At 44.3% G+C, this 10,609-nt stretch overlaps 1 protein-coding gene and 1 long non-coding RNA gene across 6 annotated transcripts; one reads left to right on the top strand and one right to left on the bottom strand.

The window, feature by feature from the left end:
- Window positions 1-552: 552 nt before the first annotated feature.
- Window positions 553-10,507, bottom strand: ccdc66 (coiled-coil domain containing 66). 5 transcript variants are annotated; one of them, XM_077530901.1, is made up of 21 exons: window positions 10,268-10,507; window positions 10,056-10,114; window positions 9,958-9,980; window positions 9,451-9,699; window positions 9,145-9,376; window positions 8,928-9,039; window positions 7,772-7,866; window positions 7,596-7,648; window positions 7,367-7,459; window positions 6,005-6,142; window positions 5,659-5,873; window positions 4,708-4,792; window positions 4,471-4,635; window positions 4,253-4,307; window positions 4,087-4,137; window positions 3,858-4,011; window positions 2,925-3,072; window positions 2,798-2,835; window positions 2,635-2,726; window positions 1,167-1,276; window positions 553-1,093 (listed from the first exon to the last, which is right to left on the bottom strand). In XM_077530901.1, exons 1-21 carry the CDS (start codon window positions 10,276-10,278, stop codon window positions 1,010-1,012), a joined length of 2,262 nt encoding a protein of 753 aa, XP_077387027.1. In that variant the 5' UTR covers window positions 10,279-10,507; the 3' UTR covers window positions 553-1,009. The 5 variants fall into 5 exon arrangements, 4 of the variants coding, with proteins under 4 accessions (XP_077387027.1, XP_077387026.1, XP_077387025.1 ...); XM_077530900.1 differs by having other exon boundaries at window positions 8,928-9,051; window positions 9,145-9,370; XM_077530899.1 differs by having other exon boundaries at window positions 2,798-2,832; window positions 8,928-9,051; window positions 10,268-10,502.
- LOC144024546 (uncharacterized) lies at window positions 5,907-10,360 on the top strand. The gene is made up of 3 exons (XR_013284803.1): window positions 5,907-6,177; window positions 6,812-6,858; window positions 6,967-10,360. It is a non-coding gene; the product is annotated as an uncharacterized LOC144024546 (long non-coding RNA).
- Window positions 10,508-10,609: the final 102 nt, after the last annotated feature.

Genomic DNA, 10,609 nt, shown 5'->3' with positions numbered 1-10,609 from the left:
GGCACGTCATTTTCCAAACTTTTGCTGGTATGGCTAACCGGTGTCCAACCAGAGAAGATGGCAGCCTCAGCTGCTCAAGCGAACGCGTTCCAGTCGAGCCGATTGCTGTTGGCCGGCGGGCAGCGAGCGGCGGTCGGATGGCGGCGTCATCGCATCAGCTGGACGCCAGTCAACAGCCCGTGCCAGTGCCACACCAGCGGCCGATTGATGCTTCTCAAGTCATCAACTTGATATTCAAAGAGGACGTGATTGAAGGTCAGGCGGAAAGTGCCGTCGTCACACCAGATGACAATCTGGAGGGAGACGAGAGAACTTCCTGCAGCCGGAAATGCGGACAAGCGATAGGCCGATGTCCGCGCTCATTGGCGACGGACGTCACTTTGAAGTCGAGTCCGGGCCCAAAGGGGCGCTGTCGGGAAAGGGCCAAAAGTGTCCTAATTCAATCAATATGGATGGTGACGGCGGTGTAATTACCGACTTTGTCCACTAGGTGAGGTGTTAGGGTTAGATGGGGTCCTGCCTGAAGAAGGACAAACAACTCAGAAATGTCGCGATCGGGCCCCATCTCAAAAAAGCGCTGTGGGGTGCTCATTCATTTCGAATAACAAAGTCGAAAGACATCCACACAAAGCTCAAATACGAGAGAAAGAAAGGCAAAGTAAAGCAGACAGAAAAGGCTCAAAAGAAGCTCATGCAAGAGAAAGAACTTCAATTAAGAGCAAATTGTGGCACTGAGGACTTTGAGTGGAAGTGCAGGAGCGTGCACGTCCTCCCTTATTGGGAGTTTCTAATACATGATGAATGCCAGCAATTGTTTTTGTCATTCATTCATGAGTTCACACTTTCAATTTGACAGCAATTTTCTTTTTCATTCTCTCAATGCATTGCGGTCGATATCGAGCCGTTTGCGTGGCGACGACTTTTCAGAGTGCATTGTGGCCAATTTGTACGTGGCGACTCGTCAGTCGAGTTGGAAGAACGTGATCGCGGTTGGGCGTCATCGGCGTCTTCAACACTCGGACGGACGCATGAAGTCGTCGTTGGCGCGACGTCGCATGTCCTCGTCCACCTCCCTCTTCTTCTCAAGCAAGGCCTGCACACAACAAAACACACATTCCTTTAGTCGCACACAATTCGTGTCGTCGTCGTGCGTGCGCGCGTGCGACCTGTCGTAGCTGCGCCAGGCCGCGGAGGATCTCCTGCTGCCGCTGTTTGCCAGGCGCAAGCAGACTGTCCGCAGGGGAGGAGGCGTTGGGAGGAGGCGCCCGGCTCCAAGCTGCCGAGGAGGAGAAGGAGGAAGGAGTGCCAGTAACGCACAAGGAGGAGCAAGGTTATTCGAGTTTACTAAAACTAACTCACATTTTTGGTTCAAATGCATTGAGCTGTCACCGGCTTACAAAAATCACCTCAACACTCATCAAAATCACTCGGGTTTTTTTTACAGTACAGTGGCACCTCTACTTACCAAATGAATTGGTTCTGGAAGAAAGTTCTTAAGTAGAAAATGTTGTAAGTAGAGACCCATTCTCCATGAAAATGCCCTAATCTGTTCCAAGACTCCCAAAATTTAGACATAATAAGCATAAAAATGTAACAAATAAATGTTACAATTAGATTATTGCACAATAATTGAGTTGTGCATCACGTAAAAAAACAAAACAAAACAAAGAATAGAGTAAAGAAAAAAAAATGATTTAGCTGCTGTCCTCATCGTTTTTTGCCCTCCTTTTTGGTTCATGTTTTTTGTCTGGTGCTTCTAAAGAACTGGTTGTTTGCTTTTTTTTTTTTTTTTTTACAATCCTTGGAAAATGTCCAAGGCAAACATCATCATAGTGAGCGATCGCCCGACTGGTGAACACTTTTTCTGGCTGATTCTTTTTTTTTTTTCCCCCAAAAAAGGTAATAGCCAATGGCAGCGCAGCTGTAAGAATGTTGCGTTCAGGGCAGGAAACTCTGGGAGCTGCAGCCGAAACTGTATTTTGACCTTTGGTATCCTGAAACTTCTTTCGTGAACAAGAGGCAATATTTTCCTGTTGAGGAGTTTCCCAACTTGAAAATTTCGGATGAAGGGACGTTTGGAAGTCGAGGTACCACTGTACAGCTTTTTCATTTTAACTCAATGTTATGAATTATGAAATTACTGGATCAATAACTAAAAGATGCTGCCATATTATTAGTTTAAAAAAAAAGCAAAAATAACTGAAACTATACTTTGTCTTTAAATCTAACTAAAACTAACTATAATTATAGCAAAGATTCAGCCATATTATTCGTTTCTCAATGTTATTAATGACGTTGGTCATGAATTGACTTTGGGGATGATTGAAATGTGATTTGAAGTCCATTTATTTTGATATGCACCAAAATGAGGACGTTTGAAAGTGTCGCAGCCAATAGAAAAGCACCTTCAGATGATGTCGTCCACACCCCGCTAACCCTAACCTCATTTTGTTTGTTTTTTTAATTTGCACAGTAGTAATACACATTTAAAAAAAAAAAAAACTAAACTAAACTAATACTAACTTGAAAAAAAACAAAAACAGAAGCACCCTGCAAACGGATTCAAACCAACAAAATTGACAAAAGTCAACTTCAAATGAAATCAAAAGTAACTTCCCAAATGCTGATAATAACCGTTGTGAGGGGCGGGCTGGTTTGTTGTCTCCAGACGGACGACGTCATCAGTACGGACGTACGGGATGAACTGGAGGGCAGGAGAGCGCCCCCTGGAGGCGCGGGACAAACGGACGTGTTCATGCGCCGGATTCACTAAAAAGGTACGTCAGGTGCGCCTCACCTTTTGGCAGAAACGCTCACGCGCTCACAATCCTCCTGCTGGCAAACAAAAAAACAAAAAAAAGGAGAAAGACGAACTCAATGATGTCGCCGTCGTGTCAGCCTGCCGGCAGTGGCGCTGCGCTCACCTTGTGGCTCGGGGGCCGAGTGGCGTGGGCACGCGCCTCCTGCGGGTTCGCCTTCCGGTGCTGCAGAGCAACGACCTCCTCCTGCCTCTGCGGTCGGCTCTCGCGTCTGCTCCGTTGCTCCGACGCGGGGCCCGAACGCCGGCTCGGCCTGCATCAACACGTTCGTTTGGCCTTCGTTAACATTCGCCAAACACATTTTCATTGTCTTGAAAGACAGTTCGAAATGCTCCAAAATGGCTGCCGCGGAATGAGTTGGGTTCCACTCAAGCTGATTTGAGTCAACAAAAACTAACAAAAAACAAATTCCAAAAATGTCCTTAACAAAATCAAATCTAAAGGAAAATGCTTTTTTTTTTTTTTTTTTTAAACCCAAAATAAACTGAAACTACATTTGATGTTTACAAAACCATAACTAGAACGATAGCAAAAATTCCCTTTCGTATTGTAATTGAATGCATGGGGATGACTTTTAAGTCAATTCATTTTGATATTTAACCGGAATAAGGACATTTGAAAGTGTGATGTCATCGAGCAGCAGCCAATAGAAAAGCATCAAAAGATGACGTCGCTCCCATGCTTTTTTTTTTTTTTTTAATATTGCGCACAAGTAATACACATTTAAAAATAAAAAAACAACTAAAACTAATACTGAAACTAAATAAAACTAAACTAAAACAAAGCATTTATTAATGAAATAATAGATTAAATATTGCGCACAAGTAACATTTAAAAAAACTAAAACTAATACTGAAACTAAATCAAACTAAATCAAAATGAAGTATTAAATAACTAAAACTCATAAAAACTAACAGAAGCACCCTGAAAACTAAAAGTAAGAAAATAAAAAAAAAAAAAGAAATTAAATGAAAAATTCCCAAACTATAATAACGACAACGCTGGTTCCACTCAGGTGTTTCTTTTTTTTTTTGGCACCTGTGCGTGTTCCACTCGGGCCTCCGCTTCTCCTTCCTCGTCTCCGTCCTGGCGAAGGCTTCGTATGCCCCGCCCCCGCGCGCGTTCTCTTTGCCTGCTCTGGTCCTGCTGCTGTGAGCAGTTGGAGGGCACTCTGCCATGACGGGGGGAGGGGCTAATTCGACACACACGAATGGGTGAGCGCACGTATGTTTGCTCATCATTTGGATGAATTTTTGTCTTCTTGTACCTGTTTGCACAGCCGCTTCTCTCGTCTCAACGGTCCCAGCTGGACGTGACGCTGCACAAGACACGCGCGCGCGCACGCACGCACGCACTTGTCGATAAGCAGTTTGACTGACAGGGGCACGTGCATTTGTTTGCACACGTCACAATTGTCGCATCGCTCGACTCACCACGTACGTCCGCCGATTCCTTCACTCCTCCAGCAGCATCACCATCCGCATCGGCCTGCGCACGCACACACAATTTGTACATTTGTGTTGACCTTACAATGAAATTTCAAATCTATGTATATATACAAATATGTGTATATGTATATATGTATGTACGGTTGTGCAGATACGTCTCGTTATTTTCTTTGATTTTTTATTTTTGATTTTTTTTTGCCAACCTTGCGCTCCTCGCGATGCTTGCGGCCGTCGTCCTGGCACCTCCTGCGCAGCAGCTCCCGCTCCATCGCGATTCTCCTCTCCTCCTCTTCCTCCTCCTTCCTCCTGCTGGCCTCTTCTTCCTGCCTCCGCCGCCGGCGCTCTTCCACCTGCGCTCGGATGTCTCTCTGGATGGAAGAGAAGATGAAATTTGCTGATCCAACAGCCAACGATCAAATAAGGGCGGGTCCGAAGCTCACCTGCTGCTGCAGCTGCTTGAGCCTCCTCATCTGGCGCTCCTCCATCTGGACGGGGTCCAGCAGGGCCGTCATGCTCCGGAGATAGCTACAAAATTGGTTTCACGTTTCACTGGCGTGCGTGCTACGCGTTGGCGTTTAACCCATATGCATTTTTTCAGGCCCGTGTCGATACCGATTATTGGCAGAAAAAAATACAGCTTAATCTGCCGATTATTGAAGAACATACCGGTATATATAATGCATCAAATGAAAGTGGAGTAAGAATAGAATCAACTAAAATAATAGCAACAGTAAGAACAAATACTGAGTGTTCCAGTGCGTTTTGGCCTCTTGGGGGCAGTGTGGTGCCGTGCATCCATTGGGCTACACACTTCAAGTGAGCACACAAGAAAGTTGTGATTGAATTCTATTAAAAATAACTCTCTTTTCACAAATTGGGAGGAATTTGTGCCTTTGCATAGTGTTATGTCATCGGTGGTTCCCACAACATTGTGTGTGGATATTCGTTCTTTGAAGGAAAAAACACTCCCCAAGTTGATGTTACGTTCCAGTCAGCATTTGCTAACTGCCTGTTAGCGGCAGGCTAGCGATGTTTTCAAAACGAAGCATGCTTTGTATTGAAATATACAGTTGATGTCTTTCTTAACATTTTGTATTTAGTTTTACAGTTAACTCCAACTGTGGTGTCATTAAACGGCTTAAAGGACGCTTATTCGGGACAAGAGAATAAGATACACTACGCACTTGCTAGTTGCTAATGCTACGCGAGCAAAATGGTGCATTCAGTGGTATTTTCACAGCGTTGGAAATTTTGGTTTTCTCCGGTAACGTTTAAGGGGAAAATAATGAGCCATTTAGCCCAATTGGCCCCATTTTGAAGCCCTTTTGTGGTGGGCGCCACTTTTATTTTCAGATTTTCTCTAATCGCGGCAGAGCTTCACAATCCACTACCTGCTCCTGGTGGGGTATCTTCTGCCGCCGGCGTCTGCGCCGGCGTCTGCGCTGGCTCGGCCCGCGCTCTCCGCTCCGCAGCTGCTGGAGGCGTCCCACGCCAGGGACAAGCTGGACGAGGCCTCCCAGTCACCAGAGGGCGCTAGAGGGGCGCCCGTAGGCGGTTTGCGCTGCAGCGAGTCAAAGTGCGCAGCCCACAGCTCGTGATCTTCCTTCTGCACGGGCGGCAGCGGACACGGACAAAAAGAAAACAAGGTAAGACCGGCGGCACTAAGCTAACGTTGAGGTTGTTACGTGCGTTAGCATGAAGCTCGCAGCACGGCGTCTCCTTGTGCGACTTTGGCACCTGACTTCGCAGCATCTTCTCTTGCCGCCTCCGATGGCTGGTCTCCTCCCTCTGCCGGTCCAGATCCTCCAGCCACAGCCTCCTCTGCTCCTCCCTCCGCTCCCACGCCAAAGCCTCGTCCTCCATGGGAGTCACCGCCTACAAACGCAAAGCAATCACAAGACAAACTTGCGGTGAGCTGGGGATTTTATGGATTCTTTCAAAATGAGCCTGTTCATTCATTTTGTGTTCATTAACGCCACACGTTTTGTTTTGTTTGTTTTTGTTTTAACGCACAATTAATTGGCAAGCCTGTACTGGTGAAATTCCAGTCGCAACGCAGCCGACACGTCCACGTCAACATTTAATCATAATAATGCATATATTTGTGGAGACAAGTTCTATTTTACAATTTGAAAAATTTCACAAGCTCTTCATATGAAAAGAAAAATGCACAGAGCTGTCAGTCTTACAAATGCAATTATGCCACCTAGTGGCAGAAAAATGACCAACACAAATCAATCACACTTGTTTTTTTTTTGTTTTTTTACAGCACACATTTTTAGATTTTAACTCAATTTTATGAATTATTCAGAAATTACTGTATCAATGATTAAAAGGCGCAGCCATATTTCTATTATTTTTTTTTTTTTTCATTTTTATGTTCAAGGGATACTTGACTCATTGAACCATTTTCAACAGTAAAAAGTTCATATTTTGTCTATAAATAATTTGGTAACTTTATTATTTTTCATGTACAAAAATCATTTTTCTACTTGCTGTCGACTGATGATGACGACGACGACATCACCTGTGCTGAGGAAGTAGGTCATGACCAATCATGGCTCAGTTTGCTGACGAACCCCAGAAAACAGGTGAGCCTTGATTTTTTTTTTTTTGTTTTTTGTTTTTTAAACCACTCACTCACACACTCATTTTATATTTATATATACCGACTCACACACGTGGCCTACTTCTCATAGGCCACATGCATGGGCCTCTCCCAGGCGGAGGATCGAACCCACGCCAACCGGCACCAAAGGCAACAAAGCCTTGTTGGTTTGTTAGCGACTTCCTCGGTACAAGTGATGTCGTCATCATCAGTCGACAGCAAGTAGAAAAAAAAAAAAAAAAAAGACTTCTTAAAAGTTATTCATTGGACATGAAAAATAATAAAGTTATCAAATTAATTCTGGACAAAATAAAAAGTTTTCACTGCTTAAAAACTATTCAATGAGTCAAGTATCAATATGAAAGCTTTGAAAAATATTTGATTGTCAAATTTGTGATCCATCGTGCGATCAACAACAATTGAAAATGTTCATGACCTGACACCACTATACTTATTAATGTATGCATTTCTCGTTCCTTTTTTTTTTTTACCCCGAGTCTGAGGCTGGACCTGATGGCAGCCGGCTGCTCTCTGTGGCAGGCCGCCGGCGCAGTGGAACTCGCACTGGCTGCTTTCTCGTCTGCCTACAAAACACAATTGATATTTCAAAGAAGAAGACGTTATCCTGAAGTCAGGTGAAGTTAGACGCTATTCAGACAAAAAAGCTATCGGGACGACACACTTGAGTGAGGAAGAAGATGGTTGCCATCTTCAGCCTACCTGTTGCCTGTGTGAGTTTGAGCAATGTTGCTGCTTCAGCGCCACTTGCTCGTCTACAAAACAACAATAAAAACAGTCCTATTTGAAGAAATACAACTGGTAGGCCCAATTGAGTTGAAATGCGCTAACGTGAGAAGAATGCAACGACTCCAAAGTCAATCGAGACGTCAAATTACTTAGTTGTTGCCTCCACTGCGCCTTCTTGGCTTCCGCGCTTGCTCTGGCGTCGACGTGGCGCTGCTCCAGCCAGCCGAACAGACCTCCGGGGCAACTACAAACGGCATCATTATTAAGAAACGTCTTAGCATTATTATTATTAGCCATATTAATAGCACTGTAAACACATGAAAAGTATCTTAAGGACTTACTTTTTTTTTCTTCATCTAATTAACCAAAAATGTATAAAAATGTTCTAGCTCAAATATTGCCAAGCTGCAGAAATGGTGGTTATGACAAAAAAAGGCCAGCTGGTGGCAGCAGAGTATAAGAGATCAAGCAGGGCCATGTTGCAACAAGCTGTTTCCACCACAGTTTTAAACAGATTTGTGAATAATGATTAAACTTGGCTATATTCCAATTTGAATGTTGCAAAACAGAAATAGATAGAAATATACTTTTTTTTTTCCCCCCTGATGAAACAAGAGACAAATCTTTCTTTTGGTAGCTTCCATGTTGCAATATTATGCGGGCCTTGCAAAATCATTCCAAATCTAGTCAAACAGAGAAGGGGAGAGAAGGGGGTTGATGAGCTCATGTGTGATGATGCCAGCCAGGTACTACATGTACAACACCACTTTTATATGCACAGGACCTTTAGGAATGTGAAAATATGAGGACAAATTCCTTCTATACGATGAATAAAGCTTTTATGATGGCAGCAATTCAAAGTGTAGCGTGCTCCGATATGAATGCAAATAACTGACAGCTGCTGCCTTCCCAAATTGTCTACAGATGCCACAAGGTGGTGGCAAAGCACCACTTTTGTTTAATTGAAGCTCTTCAACTGACTTCAACATAGTTCCTTGACAGAAATTCACACGCACGCACCAAAGCTTATTCTAGTTAACTACGACTAACGAACAAACAAACTAAAATTCAAAAAAACAATTTCATTAACGAAATAAAAACAAACCCTAACCCGAATGAAAAATTCTGAGCTCTCGATAATAATAATAATAAAAAAAAAAAGATGCCACACAGGATGGTGCTGTACATTTTCAATGCGAGTTGTGACGCCGTGTGGGAACAGCGTATCGTAGCTATCTCGCTACGGATTCATGTAACATTCATTCCGACGGTAAAATAGTAACAACCAAGACAGAAAGACGTTACCGGTTGTCTTTAAGTGGCGATATTCCATTTGTTGTTGTTGTTGTTGTTGTTGTTGTTACATCACATCCGACTCTGTCCTCCTCCGTCTCTCCTCTTATTTCTACTTCCTCTTCTGCGTGAAGTACTGAAAGTAAATTTCACAAGTAACAAAATGGCTCCTCAAAGTGTCATCACTGTGTTTTGGTTTGTTTTTTTTTGGTCACATTGTCACACTCACCAAGCTGACCCGACACTGCGTGTTTCTCTGCAAAGTTTTGGTCGTGGCTTGAAGTCCGGACGTGGCGGAGAGCGTGCTCGGCGCTCAACCGCGCCGCCGCGTCTCTCGTCGGTCCGGCCTCGCCCGAATCCTCGGTTCTCGACTTTACGCCGGACGTCTCGGCCCACCTTTCAGCCTGCGCAGATGTTCTGTTGGCTGGGGGACAGCTGCTTTTCCGGCACTCTGACTTCACCTCCGGCGCAAATGTGCGCATAAATGTCACTTGTTGCTGAGGCAGAATGTTAAGAAAAAAAGCCGGAAACTCACCTTGGATACGGTTTCAGCTGCGGGTGGCGCCGTACGACGCTCCCGTGTTTTGGAGGCCGCCGCCTGACTGCCTGGTATTCTGACCGTTGCACCGCCGGACCCAAAGGAGGCTCCGATCTCTGCAGGATGTGCCTTGGCACGTCTGGCAGCCCCCGGGCGTTGTCCCGCCGTACGTGGTGCCCGCACATCCTCCGCACGGGTTGGCTGCTTGGAGTTCAGGACGTAGGTTGGGCGAGGCCTGAGGGAATTCTGCGGGGAAAAAACTTGCACATCAACCGTTAGTGTTCAGTGGTGGACCTATTTTGACACTTGTATGTAAACCAATCTGCTTTCCATCGTTGGACACTGTGTACAAAAATCTGGACATCACAGCACACCCCCTAGTGCCTATGAGATGTATAAACATTTATGTTGACATATTTACCGTTCTCGTTCTCTTTAACTCTTGTTGTATCGTTTTAATTGCACTAGTTTAATGGTTTTTATCGTGAGAATGGGTGTCAATACCTTGACAAGATTCCTCTCGGCACCTGTGGTGGACGAAAGATGAAAATGTGAAAGTTATTCCAAAAGAAAAGAGCACATATTTACGGATGCTTGGTTACCGTGGTTGAGCACAATCAACTTGGGTTTGCCATTTTGAAGTTCAAAGAGCAATCCGTCCCTGTTTACAAAAAAAAACAACCGCTCATATCAACAAATGGCTCGTTTTTCTTCCTAAAATTGCAACTTTATTTTTGTTATGCAGTACTACTAAAGTCACAGGGACTTCACTGTGACATGCTAGCCGAGCTAGCTAACCTCAAAATAGACTTACCCGAGATACATGGCAACATACGATTTATCACCACGAAAGTTAGTTGACGACAACAAAATATATATCAGCGGGATGTTCCGTTTGCATACACAAATAAATTAGTCCCCCAAAAAAGGTGTTTGTTTTCGTCTTCCAGTTTGTTGTCCGTGTTTCCTGGGTTGCTACAGGATTTACACTGGTTGCCGACAACAACGACCAGAAGCGTGCTTGCCGATTGGCTGATTTACCTTTCGACATTCAAATAAACAGCCAATCACGCAAATTTGTGTCGTGACGCTGAGCCGTTAATGTAATGTTGCATTTAGGGATCACTCGGAATTTTCTTATATCCGATGTGTTTTG

Source organism: Festucalex cinctus, chromosome 8 (assembly GCF_051991245.1).
Source record: "Festucalex cinctus isolate MCC-2025b chromosome 8, RoL_Fcin_1.0, whole genome shotgun sequence".
Classification (NCBI taxonomy): Eukaryota; Metazoa; Chordata; class Actinopteri; order Syngnathiformes; family Syngnathidae; genus Festucalex; species Festucalex cinctus.
Note: the sequence above shows the minus strand (reverse complement) of the source record. Positions and strands in the feature narration are given on the sequence as shown.

What these genes read in the sequence shown, in the direction of transcription:
- ccdc66 (XM_077530898.1), bottom strand. An exon ending in TCGCCACTTAAAGACAACCG is followed by an intron (nt 7,867 to 8,927) that starts GTAACGTCTTTC and finishes TGCCGTTTGTAG; the next exon opens with TTGCCCCGGAGGTCTGTTCG. An exon ending in GGAATCGGCGGACGTACGTG is followed by an intron (nt 4,138 to 4,252) that starts GTGAGTCGAGCG and finishes TGTCTTGTGCAG; the next exon opens with CGTCACGTCCAGCTGGGACC.